Genomic DNA, 14,214 nt, shown 5'->3' with positions numbered 1-14,214 from the left:
ACTTGCAGGAGGTGGTGGCCGTGGATTTGGAAGTCTCAGGATGTTTGGTTCATTTCTACTGTGTATCTTGTAGACAGTACACACTGTTACAGAACGTCAGTGGTGGAGGGAGTGAATGTTTGTGGATGTGATGCCAGTCAAGTGGGCTGCTTTGGGCTGGATAGTGTCAATTTGAGGGTTTTTGGAGCTGCAGCCATCCAGGCAAGTGGGATGTTTTCCATTACCTCCACCACCTAGAAAGCGGATCGCAGCAACTGTAAATTCCAAGCTGCACCATTCTAATTTAGAATAGTGTCATTGCACTTTGACCATTATGGATGGACTGTGATAGTTCAAGCAGATAGTCACAAATGTCCTTGTGGTGTTGGCAAGCTAAGTGACGAATCGAAGACACGTAAATAACATTCAATTTACTGAAAAACATCACACACAGGTAACTGCATAAAAATTCAGGGAACAGAAGAATGGCTGCTGGCATCAGTTTTAAACATTACAAATCACTGCTCAACCCCTCTTGAAAAGAAATAGTTGAAATAGTGTACACAACAAACAGGCCTAGCTGGGAAAAATTGTATTTCTCAGTACTGTAATCATTACATCAAGTGAGCAATAAACAATACATAAAACTACATGGAATCCATTCAAAAATTACCATATATTTTCTGAAGTTAGTGATATTATGTTTAGAGTGCATGAGCAGGTTATATTTTTTACAATAATACTTTTCACACTATAACATTGCTGTAACTTAAACCTCAATTTCACAAATTATCAGTCAACTTCAACTTTCCCTCAGTTAAAGCAAGACGACGAGATTTACAATTGAATGCTCTTTTCCCTCCTCTCAATAAGGTAGCAGTTTGAACTCTAATTGTCCAACAAACTCTTCATCAAATTCTCTTATGACCAACTCATGTTTTTCAGTTTTTGTACACCTCAAGGAGAAAATACAATCTGACACATCTATTAGACAATAGAACAAACATTACAATAGACATTCATGGCAAATTAACCACAGGAAACTATTTGGGGTGAAGAATAATGTATTTTCCTGCATGTCTTTTTTATTTGCATTTCCAAATTAATTAGGCCTTGTATGTTAGTGACAATTGCAATCGGATGATTATTGCCTTTAACATACAAGAGTATTTGTACATTTAACTTTGAATTGAAGCAGACATAAAACTTGGTCTAAGTATTTTACGGGATCAAGACAATGTATATGCAGGTAGCTAGGTGATGCGATACATTGCCCTGTTCCTTTAGCATAAAAATTCCCTACAAAAATAGGGAAAGCTTGAGCTTGACACCTCAAATTTTAATTGAATAATCAATTAAATACAAATTTGAGGCTTTAATATTCAAAAAGTAAAAGGTACAGAGTGGGTTAAACTCTACCTTTTGACCTGCAATACCCAGGTTTGATTTTAACCTAAAGGGTGGGAGTGAAAAATCTTTGAATGCGAGCTGTCTACAAATTACTTAAGTGGCCTTCATTCAGTTTGCAAATCCAGATAATGTAGGGTAGGATTGTCAAATCTTTTGCTATCTCACACACCCTTAAAATAATAAAGCCAAACGCAGAAAGATCAGACAATGCAATGTTGGCTGATCTTCCAAGATTGGCAAAATTTGGAGAGGGCTATACTTTGCCTCTAACTTCTGAACCTGACATGTAGAAAAGAAAAATATTTGTTATCTCACTAAGGAGGAAACCGTTAATCGCTAAAAATTTTTCAAGTTCTCACGGTGAACCTCTTTTGGTAAATCAGTAGAACATCACTCCTATTAGTAAGATGGCAAGATAACATGATATTACACAGGCTACATTATAAACACAAACAAGAGCAAAGATATCTACAAGACAGTTTTTAAAGAATTAGATTAATTTTCCACCACTCTAGTTCAAAGAGACATTGTCCAACTCCTTTCTTGGTGTCCGCGATTCTCTGCCTTGATTCACGGGTTTCAGACGAATGCATCATTATATTTGCTATACATTGTGCTGAGAGGACTTCCTAAAAGCAGACACATCGAGATCATGGCCATTGTTGCACTGTTCCCATAGTGCCTACAAAAAGTTGGAAAAAAGTTAGGATGCTATAGCATTGCTATTTCAACACTTAAAACCATGAAATCTTAGTTGTGTCGATACAAGATACTTTTCAACAAATAAGAGAAAATAGAATGCAGTTTGAGTGTACAGGCAGCCCAAATTGTTTGCTGCACTTCGATAAACTGGTGTTAAAGTTTAAGTTTAACAAAACCTCAGATAAAGTTTCAGGGAAAATTACTCCATGCAGAAGCATTGATACTTCTAATGTATCTACACCACTTAATTACTTTCTTTCAAATGTATTGTTCTGAACAAAAGAAACATTATCAGTGTTTAATAAACCATTTCTACCAATCCCCATTATAGAGCTTTTCTCTTGACATTAACTGAGCATTCTAACATGAAATACATTGTATTTCTTGAAACTGTATGTGGATAGTTCAACTAGAGGAGGGGCCATAGTGGACCTTGTATTGGCTAGTGAGCCTGGCCAGGTCACTGACCTTTCAGTGGGAGAGCATTTTGGTAATAGTGATCACAACTCCCTAAATTTTAAGATAGCTATGAACAAGGACAAGTCAGGACCTCACGGGAAGGTACTAAACTGGGGGAGGACAAATTAGGTTAGTATTACGCTGGAGCTAGGGAGTGTTAATTGGGAGGAGCTGTTATCAACCAAGTACACATTTGACATGTGGGAAATGTTTAAAGACCTGCTGATGAGAGTTCAGGACCAGCATGTTCCAGTAAGGAGGAAGGACAAGACAAGGTAAGGGACCCTTGAATAACGAGAAAGGTCGTGAATTTAGTCAAAAGGTTGAAAAAAAAAAAGAAGCAGCATATGTAAGGTTTAGGAAGCTAAAATTGAACAGGACCAATGAGGAATATAAAGAAAGCAGGAACATACTCAAGCAGGGAATTAGGAGGGCAAGAAGGGGCCATGAAATTACCTTGGCAAGGAGGGCTAAAGAGAATCCCAAGGCATTCTATACATACATTAAAAAACAAGAGAATAACTAGGGAGAAGGTAGGACCATTCAAAGATAAAAGGATGGAACTTGTGCTTGGAGGCAGAGAGCATGGGTGAGGTTCTAAATGAATGTTTTGCATTGGTATTCACCCAGGAAAAGGATATGGAGGATAGTGAGATTTGTGTGAAGCATGTTCATAAGCTAGGGCATTTTCAGATCAAGAAAGTAGTGGTGATGGATCTCTTGAAGAGCATTTAGGTGGATAAGCCCCCAGGGCCCAATGGTATCTACCCCAAGTCATTGAGAAAGGCAAGACGGGAGATTGCTGGGGCCTTGAACAAGATCTTTGTATCCTCATTAGCAGGATTCTGAACAGCATTGATGTACAGAAGGATTTTAGGGTCAAGTCCATAGCTCCCTGAAAGTAGCCATGCAAGTAGATAGGGTGGTAAAGGTGGTGTTTGGCATGCTTGCCTTTATTGGTTGAGGAATTGATTACAAGAGTCAGGATGTCATGTTGCAGCTTTACAGGACTTTGGTTAGGCCACATTTAGAGTATAGTGTTCAATTCTGGTTGCCAGATTACAGAAAGGATGTGGAGGCTTTAGAGAGGGTGCAGAAGGAGCTTACCATGATGTTGCCTGGATTAGAGGGTACGAGTTATAAGGAGAGGCTAGAAAAGCACACGTTGTTTTCTCTTGAGCGGCACAGGCTTGATAAAAAGAACCTAGCAACCATTAGTTAAATGCACTGGTTTGTGCACAGACTTGTGGAACATGATAATAGTCTTGAATGTTTATTAAGTAATGTTTCAGTTAGAGCAAATTTAGCAGACAAGAATTTTCAGTCAATTACAGTACTCTGAAATATGCCTACTGGCCATGGCAAATTGTACCAAAACTTCTCTTGGCACAAACAAAAGCCAAATAATTTTTAGATACACTAAAACATCTTTATAAACAGAAATCTGTACAATGGATAACATTAGTTGAACTAACCTAGGTAATAGCCAAAGTGAAAAGGTTATGAATTGAGACCCATCTCAGAATTTAAGCATATAATCTGCAGGTAAAGGCACTTGTGGTACAGTAGTAGTGTCCCTATCTCTGAGCCAGGAAGCCTATGTCCAAATCCCATCTGCTCCAGAAGTATACAACAACATCTCTAAGCACGTTGCTTAGGAAAATACAGGGGTTCCCCAATTTAAGAACTTCCGATTTACAAACGCCTGTACTTATGAGCACAATCCCACACGGGTGTGATTTAAAGATCTGACATATGAACACTTCCGGTACTTATGAATGGCACCTTTATATTGTCCTGCATGGTGTTCTGACTCGTGCAAATTGTTTTGCGAATGGACTCGAGAACAGAACCCGTTCACAATATAGGGCCTACCTGTATCTATAACCTGCAGGCATAGGGCTTTTATGGCACAATGGTAGTGGCTGTACCTCTTGGTCAGATGTCTGGGGTTCAAGTCCCACTTTGTTCTGGAGGTGTGCAAAAATTATACACAATACTCTAGGTGTGGTCTCACCAATGCCCTGCAAGACATCCCTGCTCCTGTACTTAAATATTCTCATCATGAAGGCCAACATACCATTTGCCTTCTTCACCACCTGCATGCTTACTTTCAGTGACTGGTGTACAAGGGACACCAAGGTCTCGTTGCACACCACCCTGTTTCCCAATCTATCCCCATTTCAGACAATAACCTGTCTGCCTGTTTTTTCTACCAAAATAGATGATCTCATTTATCCACATTATACTGCTTCTGCCATGTATTTGCCCACATACTTAATTCGCCCAACACAAACTGAAGTTGCTCCACATCGTCCTGATACCATAACGTCCCACCCAACTTTGTGCCATCTGCAAACTCAGATATGACATGTAGTTTCCTCACTTAAATCATTCAAGCACTGATCCCTGCAGTAGCCCACCAGTCACTGCCACCCAGTCAGACAAAGATCCATTTATTCCTATTCCGAGTTTCTTGACTGTTCTCAATCCATTTCGGAAACACAATCTGCAAACTCATGTGCTTTAATTTTGCACATCAATCTTTTACATGGAACCTTATCAAAAGCCTCGAGTTGAGAGGCAATTTATTTGCCACCGAGTTCCAAGCCTCTGACCTGCTATTGTAGCAATAGTAGCTATGTGGCAGGTCTGTTTCAGGCTTAAGCTTCTGATCAATCATGGCAGGAGATTCATTCATGGCAGTACTGTTAAAGGGGAAGATAGTTAGAATGTCCACTTTTAAAGGGGCCTGTACACCCCCTCGTACAAGTGGCTCATCATCCAAGGCATTTCTGATCTGTAACTAAGCTACCTTTGCATCTTGGTTTCTGAACATAGGTTAGCTTCTGCTATATTGTATTAATACAATCATTACTTAACAGAGGCACCCCACCCCCCCAACCTTTTCATAGCTTCCTGTCCTTCCTAAGTGCCGTGTACCTTTCAATATTCAGGTCCAAATTGATGTCACCTGGTTTCTGTAGATGCTACCATATTTCTATTTGCAACAATTCATCTGTTTTCTTTGGAATGCTTTGTACATTCCAATAGAGTGCCTTTCATTTAGTCTTGTGTGTGCTGATAAAAGGATTTTTTTTTAAATAAACATTTCCTTCTTGCACTTATCAGTTAACAAGAATTGTGAATTCACACAAAAAGGAAAACAATTAAGTAATTTGTAATATGAGAGCACTGATTGGTCGGCAAGTCGACTGACTGATCAAGCCATTGCCAAGGGTAATGCACCCATTAACACTGATTGACAGTTAACTGCCAGCCATTGTTCAAATTTTAAACCAGGTTGATTGGTAGGGCATTGCCTTGAGAAATGACTCACAAATATCTATGACAAAAACAGAAATTGCTAGAAAATTTCAACAGGTCTGGCAGCAGCTGCAGAGAGAAATCAGAGTTAACATTTTGGGTCCAGTGACCCTTCTTCAGAAGGCAGCAAATGTCTGTCATTTGCTGAGTTGAAGCAGGCGCAGTGCATGTACATGTTATGTTTGCAAAGAACAGGACCAGTATATTAATATGTAGCTTCCAGCAATTCCAAGTATGCCTCACAGCAAGCTCAAATAACAATCTAAATTGGTTGAGTGTAATTCTTTGTACACTCTACATGTATTATTGTAATATCTAGTTTTGTCTGATGATTTACTCTTAGAAGAATAGTACTCTCTAGCCCATCATGTCGCAGTTTATAATTGACCATATTAATTACCTTCGAGAAGTCTCTACTCTTTATCTGACCACATCTCCTCAAATTTGATCCCTTGCCCCTGTTTAAAGTAAAACTCTTGACTTCCCTAGTTACGTATCTCAATAAAACACGGATCGCAGCATGATTTTAGGTGTGGATTGAACAGTACAGCCCCCATTATTTTCAGCACCCCACAATGCTCAAACTTCTACTCCATCAGCCTTTGAACCACATATTTACTGCTTTCATTTTATGTAGGTTGGCTCAAGTAATAATGCAGACTGTTGTGGTTCTGTTTCTTAATTTGGCACCTAGCTCCTCAAGTTGATGGTTCAGATCCTGTTTCCTCATCCTGCCTATATCTGTGAACCCAACCCTAAATGGGCAATGGACTGGATCCTCTTGTTTCACTCTAGGTTTCTACCCAATCCTGATCTGGTACCCCAAACCCTAGCAGAAGCAGGCAAAAAAGGAGGAGTGCCGATTCCTCGCACAATACTATCGCGTGCTACCACTACATTATTTTGTTTCCCCTCGTTTGAATGGCTTCCTACACTGGGGGGGGGGGGGTGTTTTCTCATGAGGAGATTACAATGAAGAAACAGAGCTGAAAAAAAAAAAGTTTCATTCTTAAGACAGAGTGGAGAGAATTTATTTTCTCTCATAGGGCCATTGGAGTGTAGAGTTCTTTGCCACAGCAAGCAGGGTTGTATAGGAATTTTAATAGGCAAGGGAATTGGGGCTTTGGGGGGGTTGGAGAAAGCTGGGGCATGACAGACAACACCTATTGGCGATTTCCCATCAGACATGGCACTGAAAACAGGGAAACTAGCGAGAAAAGAAAATTATCCAAGCTGAATAGATATCCTTGTAAAACACCTGCTGGTGTATTTTAAGTAATATGAAACACAGACGGGATAAAAGTATTTTATACACAAATATATTGATATCTACAGAAAGTTTGCGTTTTCTAATTTAGATAAATGTCATAAAACTATTGTCTACAATCCCAAAATTGAAACAAAAAAGTCAGTATATGACTTACTCTAGTTGCCCTGGTGATGCTGTTTGGAGAATTCAGAGCTACCAGCTGGCTTAAGATGTGATGCATTTCTTTTCTGGATGTCTTGCTGGGTTCAACTACCACATGAAATAAAGTGGTTTTTATTGTTAGGTCTAACACAAATTTTCAAACAGTTCAACAAGATATAGAAACACTATCTTCAAAAAGCAACCCTCAAACTCAAATTGAACTCAAATCAAGAACCCAACCCTAAATTTTCTCCCCAGGCATCACACAACTTACTATTTCATATCTACACTTAGGTTATAGTTTTATTTTGCACTCAAATGCCAACTAATCTTTTAATTACATTTTTAATGAATTTTCAGAACCAAATTTAAAATTCTATTTTTCTCTGCAGGGTCCTTTTCCGTAAAAAAATAGATTAGAGAGAGGTGATGGTGCAGGTGTAATGCTATTGATGAGCAATCCAGAAGATTTTCAGTAATTTTTGTTATCCAATTAAAACTTTATAATATCGTGATTATGGCTACCCAGGCATTCTCCCACATGCAACCCAATAATAAAAGGAGGCTGGCTTTAAAACACTGATTTTCATTTATATTTGTCAGAATCCTCTCCTGAAAATGGTCATACTTACAGTGAGATATTAAAAAAAAAAAGCTTAGAATCATAGAGACGGCCATTTGGGCCCCATACTTATCTCACGCCCATGCTCTTTCCCAACACCCTGAAAGACTTTTCTGTTTCAACGATATATCTAATTCCCTTTTGAAAGTTAGTACTGGATACTGTTTCCTCAATCTTTCAGGTCGTGCTTTGCAAATCATAAGTTTGCTGTATTTTACCAAAAACAATTAGCGTCAGCTCTAGCGAGCTTCTCTTAGTGACCTTGAGCAAGTTTTCTTGCACGATCTTCCAAAACTCACTTCATTATCTATGCATCATGGCCACGTGGCCCTCACTCATCATATTCTCCCACTGTCCACAGGCTGAAATACTGACTATTACAGGTCTGCTGGGAATCTTGGCAGCCCTGCCATCTTTAAAGCTCAGCTGTGCACCCAGTCTACCACGAAGCTGCCCTGCATGGTTTATTTTAATTGCTATCGATCAGTGGGTAATTGGCATGCAGTTGCTGCCCAAGTAACATGTCCCGAATTTTGATGATGTAATGAAGGAGAAGGCAGCTAACTGGAGTGATTACGTTATTTCTCTATCTTTCATGTTGGGAATTGTTGCTGAATAGTTCCTATTGCACATGTAGGCAAATAGGCTTCTTTGCACTCACTAGCAGGAATTGCACCTCATCATTTGACAGTTCCTGCTCTTGATGCAGGAAGATCCTCACTGGCCTTCCCACATAATTTTCTCAACTTTCTCACCAAAACCCATGTTATGCAGGGACTGGAATAACTTTACCCATTGTGTCTTTCTTTCTCAATAATCCCGAAAACATGTCCTCAGGTTATTGAAAGATTAAATGACCTACTTGACTGTTGCTGAACTTGGAGGTGTACATAAGGATGTTCAAGCAATGCAGTGATCGAAATCCTTTCCTTTGGATTCCTTAGCAAGCATCTCTATTGATAGAAAACAAGTTTTGAATCACGTAGTAGAAGGAACCACACCGCAAGATATTTAATCACATTACAACTTTTTAGTTGGAAAGTTCAGCTATGACATCAAATTCCAACCTCAAAAGACTTAGTGCAGTTTCACAACTAGTGCAGTGAATTAAAGGATCACTACATTGATTTTACTTTCTTTATTGATTAAATTACAATATTAAACATGGGCTTTCATTGCACTATTCAAGAATGTACATATATTGAAGTATGAAGTCAAATGTGCTTTTTCCTTTTCACTCCAGCAAACAGGCGAGACTCAAACCTAGGCAGTTGCAACTTAGAGCCATAGATCTTTATAGCTCAGAAGCAGGCTAGTTGATCCATGGCTTTAGCGCTGGATCTTCATTAGACAGATTTAAAACTAAACCTACTACCACTTAGAATTTCAATAGACATGTGTCTTCACCTACTTCAAATATTTATCTACTTATCCTGTAAAAGATGCAACTATCTCCCCTTTAACTACTTCGCGTGGTAAATCATCCCATGCTTCAAAAACACATTGCATGAAGAAATGCTTCCAAATTGCATCTTCACAGTTTGAGAATTTGAAATAGAGCATTCTCCATTCTCTCAAAATGGAATTTCCCTGCTCACATAAATATCTTCTACTTTAAAAACATTTAAATTTCTTAGTTTCTTATCGATGAATGGAAACATCGTTGTCTCCTCATTATTACCAACTACTCATTTCTCAGGTCTTTCATGGGAAATCTATGCCGTAAGCTGTCAATAACTTTGACAGTCCTTCTAAAAAGGAGGAATAAAGTAGTAAAACACTCAATTGCCTTTTGTAGGAAATAGGGAAAGGAAATATGATAACATAGTAGGCACATGAGGATTGTTGCCATAGGTGAATAAACAATATGGATTCACTGGTCTGAATGCCCTGTTGCCACTTTGTATTTTCCAAGTAACTCATTGAAAATTGGAATGCAAACATTTATAAAAGTACTAAGACTTAGCACTTCAGTTACTGGTCACAAAGTTTCCACCACTTGTAAGTAATATGGAGTAGCCTCAATTCTGTTTTGCCTGTATATCCAATTCTAGTAGCCATGGTGCTTTTCATTTGACGTGATGACAAGCTTGATTACATTACTCGAGTTTCTCTGCTGTCCTGCTTCGACGCCCAGCACCAGCATCTTGTGCCTTCATTATGCTTACCTTCAGGCCTAGGATTTTATCCCACTGCACCCAGATCCAGTATTTTTTCTAAACCACATCAAATTCATTAGCTGTAACCTAAATAACTTAAAAGTTGCCTGCTCTCAGACACAAAGATGTTTACATCCAACATTTTCTCCTTTACTCAAGTTTGATTTTTAAGATAATTTAAAATTGTGTTGCTTTAAAGAGTTGTTTGACAGAACAATGTGTACCTTCAGTACATCAAGAAGATCTGTTTCTGAAATAGCAGGGAATTTTATTTCATAGTTTGGATCTGTAATAGCCTGCAATTTGCTGATATGGTTTGTAAGGTGCTGAAATGGAGTCTTCCCATAAGTCATGTAATACAAGATACAGCCGAGGGACCATACATCGCTCTTTGGACTGATCTGCAATAAGATATACAATGAAATTTGAAGCGTTATACCATGCAGTGGCCAGATACATTTTAGTACGGTGTCAGTTAGAGGTGAGATTTCACAATCCAATAGATTGTCTGTTAAATTTGTGAAAAAAAAAGTTGAGCTTCAACATTCAGTATTTTTAAATTAATAGTCTATTTTTACCTCCAGTGTTATAATTTAAAGAATAACATAATATTCAGAATAATAATATCCATCTAGAAAACAGCCCAACAGCTATTTCCATACTACCATTTGATGAAAGATCTGAAATGTTAACTTTGTTTTTCACTCTGTAGATACTTCACTTACTAATTCCAGCATTTCCTGCTTTTAATCCTAATTACCCACACCCTTCAACAAGCATGATACTCTGCACAACTTTAAGTCTCATTTCACATCTTGTCCAAGTGTGAAACGTTCAGAGCATTTCCATTCACCATTTCAATTTTTATCTTTACTCGCTTTAAAGTGAGAATGTACAGGAAGATGGTATACAAGACATATCAATTGGAGTCAGATAGCTACTGAAAATTTCCTCAAGATTTCTCCTACTCTGATGCAGTAATTTCAGCAGGGCAAGGGAAGTTACACCTAGAACACGCAATGCTGCCACTTTATAACTACCCATAATACATTTGGTCCAGATGTCTATTTGTCATTTCTGCTTAGCATCACTATCCTAGCACAAGCTCTCTGCTGCTTTCCATTTGCACACACTACTTTGTTTGTAACGAGATATCCTGGTGTCCCAACCACTGTTAACTGGCACCAAATTGATCTTCTGCTGTTACCTACTACTTTTCTCTCATGTCGCAAGCTTTTCTATTTCTATCTCTCGTGCCATTTCTCCCCTCCCCACCAAATATGTACTCCCTACATACTCCATTAAATTCCTTCCCCATTTAACGTACCCACAAATATCCCCATTACACTAAACTTTTATCTTTGCTCGGTGTCTATACACTTGGCTGCAAAAGTCTCAATCCTCATCGTTTTCTCTGCATCCCTGCCACTGTCTAGAGTATGCGCTCTGCCAGCAATGATCTTCCTACGGTGTATCCTGTGATATTTCTCAAATCTCATTTGTTTTTTTTTGTGGTAAACCAGCAGTTCAATTAGAAACAGTTCTGACCTTGGACTTTGATCTGTTTTCACCATTAGAAAATGTATCCTTTATCGTCTCGGGAGCCATGAAATTTAATGTGCCAACCTGAGAGGCAAGTATATTAGTATTCAGAGATTGGTATTTCAATCAAGTTTAAAAAACATTAATGTTGCTATCAAAAATTAACTTCTAGATTTTGACTTAGGAGTTCCTTCATATAGTACTAAAAGTGAACTGTATATGACTTGTCGCTAACTTCCCTCAATTCAGATTAGTTTTGATCGGAGGTAGAGTTTGTTTGTGGCTAAAAGGAGATTACTAATGCACTAAAACATCCAACCAGATAAAAATTTGTAATGAATTAAAAACTGCACAATTGCTGCTTCTAGCCTCACCAGACCAGTTTGATTTGGAGAGAAGCTCGCACCTGGATTCTATGCTATAAAAAGAGGAAGACCTACCTAGAATACATTATTCTCAATCACCTGATCTAAAGCATAAATGTGGTAGTCAGTGAAGGCCTGCAACTTTAGATTGACTTCAGACACAGCACAGTAAAATGCTCAAGTCAACAAAGCTTGATGAAAAAGCACACAGCTAGTGGTAGCACACTTACTGATTGCTTCAATATAAATTCAGCTTATTTGGACCTGTGACATGGCTATTACCCAAATAACTGATCTCCAGTTGTCCCTCAAAGATTTCTCCCCAGCAAGAGAAAAAGGGAAAAAGTACTGCTTTATTGAATCAATTACTGAGTACAAGTAGTGGCTTTTCCTAAAAAGGGACTTTTTATTTCCAACGAAAATAAACTACATTAAAAGAAGTCTCAACAAATTTTAGTCTCTCTCTCTCTCCCCATATGATTCAAAATCTTAAACACCATATCTACTTAAAAAAGCTTAAGGGTCACTTTCAGTGGAAGGACTGCAAGATTTGAGGCACATATTTTAGAAAAAAATATATTAGCTAGATCTGCAATACACATGCTAATGAGCAAGGATGGTTTGCTATGAACTTCTATTTTTGTTTTAACCCTCAGATTTAAGGTCTATGAAACTATTTTACACAAAGTTTTAATTGGCACTTCTGCACACCCTGAGATTAACTGAGTTACTTCCAACTGTTTTGCCAGTTCCTGTCAGGTATTCAGTAGAAGGGTATACAGTCACTGGTGATGGTAGCATCTAGCTTTTCTCCAGCAGCTTTCTGAAAACAATGCTAGACACACAAACATTAAGGTCAATCTCCTTTGATCATAAAATAAGATGTTTTCTTATCAGAGGGGTGGTTTGGGGATTCAATACCAGGGAACTGCTCAGTCAGAATGTTTCCTCAAATATTCCACTTGAGATATAGCAAAATGCAAAAGTTTTGTTTTATTAAAATGCAATTTCTCATTGAAAAGCACTTGTTAATGTGGAAGGATATTGTTCATAGATTGCTGCTGCAGCTTAGCCTTCAATCCAAAGTAAGCTGCCTCAGAATTTTCAATACCATGGTTTAAGGAAGTTGGCAGTTAACATCCAAGATTGGAATTTTAAAGATGGTCTCAAATCTTTATTGCAACAAGATGCAGAAGGCTTGGTTCTCATTTGTGACCAAAACAAATAGTGCTGTAGCCACTGGATGCATTCTAACCACTAAAATTAACTTCTTTTTGCTAATGTAAGCTAGTTGAAGATAGTTTTTCCACCCTGTCTGGAATTGATTTCATCTCAAATTGTAAGTAAACCAATAGCATTCAGACTATTATTTACTCAGTCTGTTTCTCTCAACAAACCAAAAATCTAACTATAGATAAACCTTCTTTCAACACCAGAAGCTTGATCAAACCACAGATCTTTTCTGAAGTCAGCATAATACAAGACATCTATAACTCACCAGAGCATCTTTACTAATACTGGTCACATCTGGCTGTATCTCATTAGCAATACCAAAATCTATCAATTTCAGCATTCCATCAACAACCAGAAAATTGGCTGGTTTCAAATCACTGTGAATAATGCCTAAAAGAAAAAAAAACATATCCATTATGCTTTCTCATGGAATGGGGAAGAAATTACAAAGCCAACATATTCCTAACATTCAATACATCTGTAAAATAAGATAAATAAAACGTTTTCTTGACTAAATGCAAGATGTTGTTCATTGGTTGGTAACAATCTTCAACAAATTAACATTCATTCATGAGTGTATTTTGTACAATAGAGAAATTTCTTAGAGGTTTTACTTATTGATGGAGATATGCCTCATTTTGGGTTTGAAAGGCTTGGATTTCTTGATGGTTGCAGTCAGGAAAACACTTTTAATTTGTTACTGTTGAATCAGATAGTAGGAACTGCAGATGTTGGAGAATCCGAGACAACAACGTGCAGGGCTGGATGAACACAGCAGGCCAAGCAGCATCATAGGAGCAGAAAGGCTACGAGAGAGTTGCAGTGGGAGAGAGATCCCCTGAGGTTTGTCCGGAGGGAGGAGGGTAACTTCTTCAGGCTAGGCATCCTTAGAAGAGGCTTCGCAGTGGGGTTAAAATTGAATCAGAGATAGTAGGAATTGCAGATGCTGGAGAATCCGAGACAACAAGGTGCAGGGCTGGATGAACACAGCAAGCCAAGCAAGAT

The 14,214-nt window shown here is 38.3% G+C and overlaps 1 protein-coding gene across 6 annotated transcripts in view; it reads right to left on the bottom strand.

Annotated features, from left to right (window-relative positions):
* Nucleotides 1-395: 395 nt before the first annotated feature.
* The window catches only part of ttk (ttk protein kinase), a 59,806-nt gene continuing 45,987 nt past the window's right edge, over nt 396-14,214 (bottom strand). For all 6 annotated transcript variants that reach the window (XM_048597226.1, XM_048597221.1, XM_048597223.1 and 3 more), the window contains 6 exons: nt 13,475-13,599; nt 11,618-11,695; nt 10,294-10,470; nt 8,773-8,863; nt 7,302-7,396; nt 396-2,071 (listed from right to left, as the gene is read on the bottom strand). In XM_048597226.1, coding sequence (XP_048453183.1) covers nt 1,994-2,071; nt 7,302-7,396; nt 8,773-8,863; nt 10,294-10,470; nt 11,618-11,695; nt 13,475-13,599 — 644 coding nt within the window. In that variant the 3' untranslated portion in view covers nt 396-1,993. The remainder of the gene's footprint in view (nt 2,072-7,301; nt 7,397-8,772; nt 8,864-10,293; nt 10,471-11,617; nt 11,696-13,474; nt 13,600-14,214) is intronic.

Source organism: Rhincodon typus, chromosome 5, assembly GCF_021869965.1.
Source record: "Rhincodon typus isolate 14 chromosome 5, sRhiTyp1.1, whole genome shotgun sequence".
NCBI classification, from domain to species: Eukaryota; Metazoa; Chordata; class Chondrichthyes; order Orectolobiformes; family Rhincodontidae; genus Rhincodon; species Rhincodon typus.
The sequence above is the reverse complement of the archived record's forward strand: the minus strand, read 5'-3'. Positions and strand labels throughout refer to the sequence as shown.